The sequence below is a fragment of the Archocentrus centrarchus genome, chromosome 19 (genome assembly GCF_007364275.1).
Source record: "Archocentrus centrarchus isolate MPI-CPG fArcCen1 chromosome 19, fArcCen1, whole genome shotgun sequence".
Classification (NCBI taxonomy): Eukaryota; Metazoa; Chordata; class Actinopteri; order Cichliformes; family Cichlidae; genus Archocentrus; species Archocentrus centrarchus.
Window position 1 is genome coordinate 6249960 of NC_044364.1, and position 14200 is coordinate 6264159.

Genomic DNA, 14200 nt, shown 5'->3' on the forward strand with positions numbered 1-14200 from the left:
TATAAAATATTTATATTTATATCTAATAATATAATAATAATAAATATTTTAATATAATAAAAACATAATATTTTTAAAATAAATGTAGTGGTGTACAAAGTCCAGCATTTCCCTCCAAAATATAGTGGAATAGAAGTAAAAAGTTGTGTATGACATGAATGTTTGAGCATACCCTCGAAAACACCAGAGTTTCCCTCATTTTCACCAACAAAAAAAGCACTGCAAACACCTAACGAGCTAGAATAACTGGTTGTATTAGGAAATGTTTTCTGCTCTTTGGCAGAACAACTTTTTCCCTACCTTCCTTTCCTCCTTCAGAGGAAAAAGGTAGAAACTCTCCGGTTGAGCCTTGACTCTCATCTTTGTAAACAGCGACATCTTCCGCTATTGAAGAGGAGCGCGGCCCGTATTGCCTTCAACCAATCCGCGCAAAGAATACTGAAACGTCAGGCCATTAGCCAATGAACGGTGACGTCTTTTATAACAAAAATGTCGCCCCTCGCATTGTGAAGCTGAGGTTCTGTAAACAAAAGTGTTTTAGCGTACGTTTTGAAAAGCTCAAAACGTCAGGTATGTATCAGATTTAGCACCGCTGTGGGGCTGGAGCTGGGGTTATTTTATTGTGAAAATTATATTTAACTATTTAACGTCATTAGCAAATAGCATCAGCTAACGTAGCTTGGGAATAGCCCGCAATAAGCTTTACTGTTAAAGCGTAAAGTGACTGAATTATGTTTATTTGGTTATTATTATCATTATTACAGTTGTGTGCTAATCACTATCAGGATGAAGGTGGTCAATTTGAAACAAGCCATTCTGCAGGCTTGGAAAGAGCGCTGGAGTGACTACCAGTGGGCTATCAATATCAAGAAAAACTTTCCAAAGGGAGCAACATGGGACTATCTCAACCTGGCAGGTGAGTGATTATGAGTCTATTAAAGTGCACCGATTCGTGTCATTCCTGCTGTTGCTGTAACTGCTCCTTGTGTGTTCCAGAGGCTTTGATGGAGCAGGCGATGATCGGACCATCCCCTAACCCCCTCATCTCGTCTTACCTGAAATATGCCATAAGCTCACAGGTGAGACAAAGCACTGTTGTGCTAAAATTAAAAAAAAAAGTGAATGTGAGAAGGTTCTCTAACAGTGTTGGTTGTTTTGAAAGTTGTGAATTGTCTCCTCTCTTCCCCTAGATGGTGTCTTATTCCAGTGTGCTCATGGCTATCAGCAAGGTAGTTTTATGCTTGATAATACTTATCACAACATGGTTTTTACTGTAAGGAAATGTGAATGATCTTAACACATGTCTTGTCTGTGACAGTTTGATGATTTTTCCCGGGAACTCTGTGTCAAGTCATTGTTAGAAATAATGGATATGTTCTGCCATCGCCTTAGGTATGTTACATTTTTCTAATGCATCTACATGAATGTTAATGAATTTCTTTAAAAAAAAAATTGTCATTGATGCAGGACTGTGTTATGAATCTGAGAAATGTACACTCACTGGCCACTTATTAGGTTCACCTGCTCAACTGCTGGTTAACAAATGTCCAGTTAGACAATCGTGGTCACGATGACCTGCTAAAGTTCAAACTGAACATTAGAATGGGCAAGAAAAGTGATTTAAGTGACTTTGAATGTGGCGTGGTTGCTAGGACCGGATGGTAGGGTCAGAATTTGGCGTAAACATCATTAAAGAATGGATACGTACATACTAGCAAGATGTACCTAATAAAGTGAGTGAGTGTACATTACCAGTCAAAAGTTTGGACACACCTTCTCATTCAGTGATTTATTTATTTATTTATTTTTTCCCTACATTGTAAATTAATATTAAAGTCATCCAGACTACGAAGGAACACATAAATTTAAAAGTGTTAAACAAACCAAAATATGTTTTAATTTTTAGATAATTCAGAGTAGGCACGTTTTACTTTGATTACAGTTTTTCACACTCTTGGCATTCTTTCAGTCAGCTTCATGAGGTCATCACCTGAAATGGTTTTCTAACAGTCTTGAAGGAGTTCCCAGAGGTTCTGAGCACTTGTTGGCTGCTTTACCTTCACTCTGTGGTCCAACTCATCCCAAACCATCTCAGTTGGGTTTAGATCAGGTGATTGTGGAGGCCAGGCCATCTGACGCAGCACTCTATCACCCTCTTTCTTGGTCAGATAGCCCTTGCATAGCCTTTAGTGTTTGCATAGACTTTAGTATTAATCTACGATGCAGAAAATTTTAAAATAATAAACACCAATTAGAAGGTGTATCCAAACTTTTGACTGCTGCTGCTGTTGATCTTGCTTAAAATTTCTCTGCTTCTCGTCTCTTATTGATGCAGCTGTCATGGGAAAGCAGAGGAATGCATCGGGCTTTGTCGGGCTTTGCTGGCAGTGGTAGTGTGGCTGCTACAGGGCTGCGCATGGTACTGTGACAAGCTCCGAGAACTGGGTCCATCAGCCAGCACAGAGGCCACTCTTGGAGCCTGCCAGGAAAAGCTCCACAGTCTGATGAACAGCACCAAGAACAGAGCTTTGGTACACATCGCTCGACTGGAGGATCAAGGTATAGAATAGTGCATGTGGGAGTTTGTGTATAAATCTCCTGATGTATCAGTACAGTATCTTTATAGTTATGTGATGGTGTATAAATTGCTGAAAAGGGTCTATAAGCCTGCTCTCAAAGCTTAATGGCATAGTTTATTTGCCTTTTAATATTAAGTTCCTCTGATTTCAAAATGAAATCAGAAGCCAAAAGAAAAAGGTCAGCAGAAGTAATACAAGAATACCACATATGCTGAAACTGTCAGTTTTGGCGAAATGTTTAATGCGCCTGTTTGTATTGAACATGGCATTTTACAGTGTTTCTGCTGCTCTTTCTCCACAGGTTCCTGGAGCAACGTAGAGCAAGCTGTGCTTAATTTGACAGATGGTCTTGGTAGTGTGAATAACTCAACGCTGCATGCTAAATTAGAGGAGAGCTTGTCACTAGTAAAAAGGTGAGGCTGTCGTGTTGATGCAGACCAAATGGTCCTAAGTTTTAACTTGACAGTTATATAGTTTCATGTAAAGAGAACTACAATCCATTGTCCTTGTGCCAATTCTTAAATTTTCCTCAGTATTCCCATGATGCTGTCTGAGCAGTGTGACCCACCTCTCCATGCCTCCTTCCCATCAATCCATGCCTTCATCATGCTGGAAGGGACTATGAATTTGACAGGAGAGACACAGCCGCTGGTGGAGCAGTTAATGATGATCAAAAGAATGCAGGTGAACATTAAACTACAAAAAAAGAAACTGTAGAAATTCAGCTGCCTTAGACTATTGTTTGAACCAGAAGGTCAAACTGCCAAGTACTTGACTACCTTTAAAGTCATTAAGCAGGATATCACAGTAATTACATATGTTTATGCACTTTTATAAGCATGACACATGTTATATGTTATACTTAAATAAAAAGGGGCAAGCAAGGTACAAATGAAGTACGTCAGCATCCAATAGCTAACATTAGCTAGCCAAATAAGTTTGTTTATACTGTAAATAACATAAAGGTTAGATTGAGTGTCTTGTATTCATTTTCCCTATGCCCTTTTAAAATCAATATAAAATTATTTGTATTGCAATTGTAAACATTTGCACTTGCCAAAGTTTCAGGTGCACATTTACAGATATTTTTACATACATATTTTTTTAGCAGCAGGCAAATGAAATGTTTCTGTTCCTTCAGCGAATTCCTGCCCCTCTTTTTGTCCTGGAGATATGGAAAGCTTGCTTCACTGGCCTCATCGAGTCACCAGAGGGCACAGAGGAGCTTAAATGGACTGCCTTTACATTCCTTAAGGTAAGCTCTGCTTCAGAGAGGAAAACGTAGCCCTCTGCCTCAAGTAACTCGTTATTAAATGACTCTTTTGTGGGGTGCAGTACTTTAGTTTGGAGAAGCATAAAGTTAGTTTATAAATTAACATTTGGTGCAGTGATTTTTTTTTTTTTTTTAAGTATTGCCTCTGAGCTTTCAGCATGAAACTGATTTGAGTGGCAGTATTACTGTCTACACTACACAGAAATCAGCTACACTTTTTTCTGATTCCTTTATCTTAGATCCCGCAAGTTCTACTCCGACTAAAGAAATATCCTCAGAATGACAAAGGACAGGTAAAGTAAATGTCTCACTGTATAATAAATGAACACACAGGCCCAAACTTGAGCATTTGGTATGTAATGTAATAAAACTGTTTCAATCACTGCAAATTTATTTCCCAGGATTTCATGGAGGATGTGAATATTGCATTTCAGTACTTACTTAAGCTCACGCCACTGCTGGACAAAGCAGATCAGAGATGCAAGTAAGTGCCCGTAACTCTCATTACAGCCACCCCGAATCTCATAGCGAGATGTTGTAATTTAGATAAGAAAATAATAAGAAAAGCCAGCGTCACAATGCTGATTCCTCTTTTTCATTTTTTCTGTTTCCTTACACAGTTGTGACTGCCTTGGAATGCTCCTGACGGAGTGCAACAAACTCGGTCTGCTGTCAGACTCAAATACGCTCAGCCTCACTTCAAAACGGTATGAGTTTCCGTGCTATCAGAGCACACTTGATTAGGAATATTTCTGATTTGGTAAGAACTGAGTGGCATTTTATTCACTACATTCATGTATACCCCCTATGCCGTTTCTGCCGACACCCCACCTCCATCCCATCCCCATCCTCTGCCCTTTCCCTCGTTCCCTTCTCCTTTGCAAATTTGATTTAGCACCGAGGACAGGGAGTTTGCCCCCAGGCTAAAAACAGCAGAAAATGCTAACATCCAACCTAACCCAGGCCTCATCCTGAGAGCCGAGCCCACTGTCACCAATATTCTCAAGGTAGAGCACCATAACCTTGTTTGAACTGTACACATTATTCTAATTATCGTACATCAAAATGCAGATGTAATGTTGGTCATTAATTGTCTCCTCACTGCTAAGTAGTGAAGAGAGGTGCCAAAGAAGGTTCAGAGAAAAGGAATTGTTTTGCATGTGTATGATTGTAAATGTGATCCACAACCGGTGAAGCATAATGTATGTTTAGGATCAGAATAAAAGTTTCTTTAAAGGTCACAGAACTACAACACTTTTGTGTAAAGAGCAAATGAGTATATGTTTTCCCTCCTTGTACATTAGACAGTAGATGCAGACCACTCAAAGTCCCCCGAGGGCCTGCTCGGTGTTCTTGGCCACATGTTGTCTGGGAAGAGCCTGGATCTGCTCCTGGCTGCAGCAGCAGCCACCGGGAAACTCAAATCCTTTGCCCGGAAGTTCATTAAGTGAGTAAATTACACAGGTTGTGACAGTGGCAGATTTCAAGTTTTGGAGTTTACGTACAAAATCATTTTTAACTAGATGTTATGTGTTGTGTAAATGTTTTTTCCCCCCGTTTTGTTCCAGACTTAATGAGTTTCCCAAGCACATCAGCGGTGAAGGATGTGAGTTCAAGTACAAGAGTGGCATGTTCCAAATAGGGAATTTCTTCTCTCATTAACATGTTTTTTCAATAAGATACTAACATTGTTCCTCTCATTTCCTTTAGCAAAGTCTGCATCTGTACGGGCCCTGCTCTTCGACATCTCCTTCCTCATGCTCTGCCATGTGGTGCAGACGTATGGATCTGAGGTTAGTTCAGCTTGCCAATGCTCAAGTGCACAGTGTTAAAATGCCCTTTCAGTTTAAGACCACAAGGTGTCCAGAGAGGCCTGTGCAGAACTGATCTGTGTGTAGAGGAAAAGACAAAAATCAGAAGGAAAAAGGAAAATGTGTATTCTTGTGAATCCTAATGTAAAGGCTTGCCCCACAAACCCCAACGGCCCCAGCAAACAACACTCCACGAGGTTTAGGTCACAGAATAGAGAGATATTATGGGCTGTAGGGTATTCTTGGTACCTACTGTCAACTGTACACCCCAGAGGGTGTGGTTGGTGTTAATGAGGAAGCATGTGGGAAATCAGAATGATTTATCAAACACAAATACCAAATCCATTGAAAATTGGTTTGAATTATAGTTTTAATGACAATAATTGGGGAGAGACCTACTTGTGTCTTTAATAAGCAAAAAAGCTTTTATTGCATATTAAGATATTTCAAATGATGTGCAGGGGTTAAAAGAGGAGAAAGAGCCGGTGCAGTGGGGAAGCAGTGAAAAATAACTTGCCTCTAAATAATGAACAGTAGATATATTTTTTCTTTGCGAGCAGGCTGTGATCAGCTGACTTCTGTTGCTGTAGTTTTACTGCCATTTTTTGGAATTTGCCAACTGCAGCCTACAGTATCCTGTTTTCTTCAGTCTCCTTTTCTGAGTGAAGTTATCAGACATTAACTTTTTTCCATCAGGATCAGCTGTACATGTAGCTGGCAGACATATTGCTTCCTGATCTGGTTTTTTTTCTTTTTTATTACATTTGTTGAGATATTTAAAATCAGCTATGCTTATTTTGCCAAAGATATGTACTGCAGTTGCAACTTTATGTACATCTGCATCCATGAACATGTGACAGGGATGAGACCAGAAAAAGGATGTGTCTTGTGCATCCTAGTGAGATTCATACAGTACATGGCTGCCCTGTGTGTCTCCTGTGTGTCCAGGTGATCCTGTCAGACCCCAGTCCCTCAGGAGAGACGCCCTTCTTTGAAACATGGCTGCAGACATGTATGCCTGAAGAGGGCAAGACTTTGAACCCAGACCACCCCTGCTTCAGACCTGAGCCTGGAAAAGTGGAGAGCCTGGTGACCCTGTTGAACAACTCCTCAGAGATGAAACTAGTGTAAGTTGCCAGCGAAAGTGTAATCAGTAAACTGATCCTTTACTTCCTTCCTTTATTTAGTCTTAATGTGTCTTAAATGTGACTAGCAATGCTCTATAACGGTGAACGTCAATTGGTGGCCCGTGGGCCACATCGGCCCACCAGAGCTTTCCATTCGGCCCCCCGAATATTACCGAAATCAAGACTAGGCCAGTGAGGAGGAAAAAATATGAAGAGTTCAGATGCAAAAGCCACTAAATGCTACCTCTGTCAAAAATGAGATGATGATATTTACAGAATCCTTTCTACACATACTATACGCCAGTGAATCATTTCGTGTCCTAACCCATTAAATTCACATTTCTGACTAGTCTGAATGATCAAAAGCCTCAAAACGCCACCTCCCATTGTCCGCAAAAGCCTCCATGTCCCTAGAACCAATCAGAATGCAAGACTGGGCAATGTGACTTCAAGTATTTTAAGCACTGGTGCCCTGAGGAGCCGATTTTTGTTGGTGGTGATCAGATTATGAACACAGCTGAAGGTGAGTCTAACCTTGTTTTGTGTAGAAAAAATTGTTCGGTGATCAAACTTGTGCAACTAACGGAAGTAAAAGTCGTAACGAGATTTCCATCAGTGAACCTGCGGAAGGACTGTTACTGGCTGCCGAGGTACTTCTCGGCCTTTGAGGAGCTCCCGTCTCCTTTGCTGTGAGGGTCTCACACGGTCTGCTCCGGGGGAAGGACCTGGTGGGTAGGTGGCTCAACGGCTCAGCATGCGGGTGGAGGCTGGTCACAGCCCCCGGTATGCGTCCCACACCATTGCCTGTAAAATGAAATCACTGAACTTTACCAAAAGATCCTGATTTTTTTTTTTTTTTTTTTTAAATGCTCTTTTAAAAGAAAAGCATGCAGGCAGATTCAGAGAGTTTTGCATCTGAACTCTTCATATATTCATTAAAAAAAAATCAACATCAAAAACGCCTTCTGAAAAGTAGATTGTGCAGAGATAAACTCGTTGCTCTCGTTAAACATTTTATTGTTTCTCGTGCTCATTATATCTATAATGAGAACAATTGTGGTGTCTCCATAACAACAACTGTCAACGTAACAGAGAAGAACACGTAAGTGCAAGACTTGCACATCGCATCATTAAACATAGTATAAATTCGAAAGGAAAATTGAAATATATAATGATATTATATTACTTAGGATACAGTATTAATTTAATTTTACTTTACGAGTGCATCTGGCCCTCACACTGTCTGCCGAGAAAAAGTCCGGCCCTTGGACAAGTGTAGTTACCTCTGCTCTGTAACCTTGTGTGACAGGCAGGTGAAATGGCACGAGATCTGTCTCAGCATTCCGGCGGCCATACTGGAGGTTCTGAATGCATGGGAGAATGGAGTGCTTTCTGTGGAGGCGGTACAGGTTTGTCCAACTTCACCATTTTTCCTTCCTGTGGGCAGAAAAGAAACTTTCCGCGGTTTCCTGAGTGTCTCATATGATTATCGAGCTTTAACCGTAACCACCCTGACATTATCTTTATCTCAACAATTTTTCTACTTGACTCATTAGTTAACTAATCTCGAAATATTCTGTGGAAACCGTCGAGTAAAAAACTTGCATCATTAGTGACGTCTAATAGGTGTAGTCAACTTCTCCTTTCTTCCTTGTTCCATTCAACTTTTTTGGTTTCATATGCAAAATGGAAGGATGCCCATTTTTTTTTTTAATTTTTTTACTTAGAACTTATCTTTCTTTAACCGTTCTCCTCATTCTGCTAATCACATCCTTCCTCTTTTCTGGGTGCGGTGCTGCTGTCATCACGAGTGTAGAAGATAACTGACAACATCAAAGGGAAAGTGTGCAGTATGGCCATCTGTGCAGTGGCGTGGCTGGTGGCCCATGTCAGGATGCTGGGAAGGGACGAGAGGGAGAAACCGCAGACTATGATCCGACAACTTGTAACGCCCCTTTATGGAGAGAACACGCTGCAGTTTTACAATGAACGGTACAAACATATAAAGAATATACAAACACCAGCGCACATTGGCTCTATACGTCACAAACTGAGCCTGTAACTAAATCCAGAGAAATTTCCCTGTATTGAAATCAGTTTGATTCAGAATCTGTTATTACCTGATTTAAAAGTAACGTCATTTTCTTCCACAATCTCACCAGCGTGATCATAATGAGCTCCATCATGGAGCACATGTGCGCCGACGTCTTCCAACAAACGGGTGCAACTCTGCGCCCCCCAATGGAGGGCCAGGAGCCGATCCCTTACCGCAACCTGCTGCCACCCAAGGAGCCCATCCATATGGCCCTCAGCAAGCAGTTCCAGGCGGTGCTGCGCAAAGGCTGGGTGGACAGCCGAGCTCTGCATCTGTTCGAGAGTCTTCTCAACATGGGAGGTGTCTTCTGGTTCACTAACAATCTGATCAAGGTAGGAATAAAGGGTAGCAGGACCTGCTCATCCAAACAGTGCTAACATTGTTCCATCACACTAATGGGAATGTGGAATTAATGACCAATCTGTTCCAACTGGAACAGAAGATGGACAATTTGTGAAAACATTAAGCTGTTTCTTAACGCAGGAGCTGCTAAAGGAGACGCGACAGGAGTGGGCCAATCGGGTGGTCGAGTTGCTCTACAGCATCTTCTGTTTGGACACTCAGCAGATCACCCTCACGCTGCTGGGTACCATACTGCCCAACCTACTCACCGACTCCGCCCACTGGCGCAGCCTGGCTGACCCACCTGGAAAGGCACTGGCCAGGTAAAAAAAAAAAGCTTAAAAACCCTAAAGGCAGCAGAGGCTGTGGCATTTTGGTTTCTGGTGTTAACTTTCCTCTCCTGATGGCCCCTAAGGTTGTCTGTATGGTGCGCACTCAGCTCTTACTCCTCTCACCACAAAGGCCCCTTCTCAGCTCGTCAGCGCAAAAGGCAGAGGGAAGATATTGAGGTAAAGGTGGATTGTGTTGCCCTTAAAAAAAAGGACTTGTTTAAATGTATAAATACTGATCCGATTTCTTCATTATTGGCTGCAGGACTACAACAGCCTCTTTCCCTTGGATGACACTCAACCATCTAAACTCATGCGGCTGCTCAGCTCCAATGAGGATGAGCCTGTAGCCCTTTGCAGCCCAGGTTAGTCTCCTTTTGTGCCTGGGCTTTAATACACAGTGAAATTATAAAGCTTGTGGCTTTAAGACATTTGTCTGCCAGTCTGAGCTGGGGATGATGGTAAATACCAGACAGTTTGAAAAGTGTTACCTGTTGCAACAAATTACTTCTAGTAAGCACTTCATGGATAAGCTTTGCTTTGTAAGCTGGTCTTCCTCAGCAGGAACCAGTGATTTAATTATCCTGTCGAGCGTCAGCAGGTTCTAACTTGAGCACAGTAGTCCAATGTGATGTTTGCGCTTTGAGCGATTCTGCACTAAATATACCCCCTTCCTCCTGCCGTCCGCATGACTAAATGTTTTGGAAATTTTCACTTGTTTAGTTTAGCTACAGAGAAATTCCTTCCCAGGATGTCTAACTTCACTGTGTTGCATGAGTAAGGAAAAACTGAATGAGCTAAATTGCTGTTAAGATGAAAGTGATAGAGGTTTTCTTTGCCACACAAAGTCATTTAGAAACTGTTCATCAGTGCTGGACGTCACTTTAGATGCATATTTATTTTTCATCTGGAAATTCTTAAATAGCAAAGCTGAAATATTAGTCCTAAGTAATTTTATATGTAGTTGTTTAAAATTTTATAATGAATAAAATTTGTCTTTTGGTGTAAGGAGACATAAGCTTTTATTTTACATTTAAGAGTAACAAAATCAGCTTTTTAATATCATTCGAATGTGTCGTTCCAAGAACTGGAATATTATGTAAGATGGAATAGGAAGGAAGCATTTTTGACTGTTTCAACTTTGCTCAGTAAAACTTTCTGCTAATCATCAACAAAACTTTTAACTTCCCCGTTCATATACTCCTGTTCTTTGTATTGTTTTTGTTTCCTCAAATGACTAAATGAATGAAAGGAAAATGAAACTTGTCAACTCATCTGTCGCATATTCATTTTTATCCTTACAGGAGATCGATCTATGAGCAGTTCACTATCTGCTTCACAGCTCCACACTGTCAACATGAGGGACCCGCTCAACCGAGTCCTGGGTAAGAATCGAGCAGAGAAAACAACCGGCATCTCTCTCCGCTCTCCTCCCATCTCTCTTATAGAAATAGAATGATAGAAAGAACAGTCAAATCTCATATTCTGAATGTCCAATGGGACTAGGTGTAATCACAACATAATTTGAGAAGAAAAATCTTGAAGAATGGGTTTTGTTTCCACACCAAAGTCTATTTAATCTATTTGTGTGGCCCAGCCCACTACAATAATTGGATAATTCAATAACGAGCAGTTTTATGGCCCTCTTTATATTGTGACAAACCAAGCGGATTAAAGATCTGGAGTCGATTCCACGTGTGGCGTCTTGGTGTCTGGAACGCTCCATATGAGGTCCAAAGACATGCAAGTGGTGAAGGCCTTCATTAGGCTGAAAAATCAAACCTACCAGAGAGATAGCAAGACCTTTAGTGGCCAACCTGGTGCATTCTCAAAAAGAGAGAAAGAACTGTTCAGTTTGGCAACAGCAAAATCTTTGAAACACCACAGAGGACGACTGAAGTGGATGATCACAGAATTCTTTTCTTTACAATATCTAATCAAGTCTGTCAAAAAGGTAGGCGTCTCGTCTAGCATCAAAAGCCGTGTTCATGAGTGGAAATACAATGCAGATGTTACAAAATTGGTCAGACAGTACCTCACACTGCAAATGGTTAATGATCCAAAGCATACTGCAAATGCAACCCAGAGCCTCTCAAAGCAAATCAGTGAGATAGTCTTCAATGGCCAAGATGCAACAGAGCGGTTTTTCAGTTACTGATGATGTAACTGAAGGCAAAGAGACCCACAAAGAAGCAGCAACTGAAGTTGGCTGCAGTAAAGTCCTTGCAGAGCAGCTCAAGGGAGTAAACGCAGAATTTGGTGATGTCCATGATTTCTCAGCTTCAAGCAGTCACTGGCTGCAAAGGATTTCCATCCAATTATTAAAAGCTATCAGTATATTGGAGCGTAGACTCAGTGTCTGTGACAGTGTCCTCTGTGGATGCTCATTTAAGTTCAGATCTGGGGAGTTTGGGTGTGTTGGTGTGTGTGTGTGTGTGTGTGTGGGGGGGGGGGGGGGGGGGGTCATTTCCTCCATCCGTTCCTGAGCAGTTTCTGCAGTGTGGTAAGGTGCACTATCCTGCTTGGGGAGACTGCTGCCATCAAGGAGTGTCATTGCAACAGATGGATGTGCTTGGTCCCCAACAATGTTTAGATCACGGCAGAACATTGCATTGCAACAAGACGGGCACTCATCCTGTCAGTGGTGTTAATGTTAGGGCTGATTGGTGTATGATATGAAATTTAGCTGCCACGGTGCTTATCATCTGTTCTCTTCTCTGTAGCCAACCTTTTTCTCCTCATTTCCTCCATCCTTGGCTCCAAGATGGCTGGACCTCACACCCAGTTTGTGCAGAGCTTTATGGAGGAGTGTGTTGAGTGTCTGGAGCAGGGAAGTCGTGGGAGCATCCTGCAGTTCATGCCCTTTACAATGGTGAGTTATGAGCTGTGAGGGGAGAGGCCAGACAGGTGGAGATAAACGAGGGACAGGGATGACTGTTGCATCAGGCATTACTGGGAAGGGTTCAGGAATCCTCTTCACAAGTATTTGCTGTACTGCTTTTAAAGATTAATTGTTCTGGATAATGGGGAGAGGGAATCTAAAGGTCATGATGTGGACACCTTGTGGATTTACAAGAGACATTAAGCATTCCTAAAACCTTCAAAATGTTATGTTTGTCACATACTTTCAGAACATGCGCAGTTTGAAATGGAATAAAATGCCAAACAAACAGAATCAAAGTGTAATGGAGAGAATTAAAGAATGAGCTGATTTAGCAGAACATCTGTTTCTAGTTCTGAGAAAAATATTTCCTAACACTTCTTTTTGATTCTAGTTAAATTTTCCATTAATGTGCCAAAAAACAAAAAAACAGATCAAGGGTCAAAACACACCCACCCTTAAAAAAAGCATGAGCCTTGAGCAACACATACCCGTTGAACTGTTTCTTCAGAAATACGGCCTCTTAGAATAATTCATTGTCTTTTTTGTGTATTTAGGTTTCCGAGCTGGTGAAGCTGCCTGCTCTGGCCAAACCTAAAGTTGTCCTGGCTATCACTGACCTGACTCTGCCGCTGGGGAGACGAGTCGCTGCCAAAGCCATCTCTGCTTTGTAAAGTCCAGGTTTAAATTTACCTCAGAAATAAACTGAGAGATTGACAGATTTATCTCACATCGGTGGGCTAAAAACAGTTTGTAAGAGCTCTGAACTCAGATTCATCGGCCCATTAAACATTGTTTTGATTATTCTTTTATATGTTTTTTTTTTTTTTTAAAGTTTGGAATAATAATTAAAAAAAAAGCATTTGCTTATTCAAAATGAGTTGCATGTATTTTGTGGGTTTTTTTTTTTGGTTTTTTTTTAACCTTGTCACATTATGGTTTTGCCACCACTTTTGTAAGTTTCAGTAACATGATGCATCACCGCTGTCGCTGCAGTCTCTTGAGTCAGAATGGTCACATGCTAGCAAGGCCAACACATGATACTGTGCATAAGGGACTTTGGGTCATCTTTTGAGAGAGTCATGCACCTCTTGCGACACTTCTTCAAGGAAATCCGTCTGGTTTAGTGGCGGAAATAATGACTCCAAAGTCCTTATTTCACTCTTAGTTGCACTTCTCTATTATAGTATTAGCTTCATTGGAATTTTGGGTATCATTTTATTGGCAGTGTGTGCCAGCCTTTATTGCATCATTATGCATAGTAATTCACAAAAAAGTTCATAAAATTTTTACAATTTTTTTTAATTATTAAAAGGCAAAAAATGCAACTGTGTGTGTTATCATTATTAGAATTTTAATAAAATACATACAAAAATACCCAGTTTTATTTAGGTTTTGTACAATGTATTAGTATCCTGTAACAAACCCCCCAACATCTCAAACAGTGTTAAAATGTGCTTTTTTAAAAACTGAGCATTATTCTTAATGGTCAGCCACCTGTGTTAGCATTGCCTCAGCTTTCAGAAAAGAAAATAAATAGACCAATTCCATAAATAAATATATAAATACCAATAAAAAAATAAATACATCTTGTAACAAATCAATAAATAACGCCATGAGCCAAAAGCAGAGTACCACAGTTTTTCGTCAGGACTCCGTGTCCTCCTCATTGCTGTGGTCCAGACTCCTGAGGAAACGGACTATGTCCTGACTAAAGGACTGGAGCTGCACCAGAGTCAGGTGTGCAGCCACCTGGACTTCAT

General features: G+C 41.0%; 1 protein-coding gene across 3 annotated transcripts; it reads left to right on the plus strand.

Moving 5' to 3' along the window:
* The first annotated feature begins 459 nt into the window (after window positions 1-459).
* On the plus strand, window positions 460-13721 carry med24 (mediator complex subunit 24). 3 transcript variants are annotated; one of them, XM_030755692.1, is made up of 26 exons: window positions 460-570; window positions 786-916; window positions 997-1079; window positions 1191-1229; window positions 1319-1392; window positions 2336-2559; window positions 2881-2992; window positions 3113-3263; window positions 3721-3834; window positions 4092-4145; window positions 4254-4336; window positions 4473-4559; window positions 4748-4859; window positions 5157-5299; window positions 5421-5458; window positions 5563-5645; window positions 6612-6790; window positions 8100-8199; window positions 8607-8782; window positions 8953-9217; window positions 9369-9550; window positions 9643-9736; window positions 9822-9921; window positions 10861-10941; window positions 12280-12428; window positions 12995-13721. In XM_030755692.1, exons 2-26 carry the CDS (start codon window positions 787-789, stop codon window positions 13109-13111), a joined length of 2970 nt encoding a protein of 989 aa, XP_030611552.1. In that variant the 5' UTR covers window positions 460-570; window position 786; the 3' UTR covers window positions 13112-13721. The 3 variants fall into 3 exon arrangements, with proteins under 3 accessions (XP_030611552.1, XP_030611554.1, XP_030611553.1); XM_030755694.1 differs by having other exon boundaries at window positions 4760-4859; window positions 12995-13720; XM_030755693.1 differs by having other exon boundaries at window positions 471-570; window positions 765-916.
* The last annotated feature ends 479 nt before the right edge of the window (window positions 13722-14200 follow it).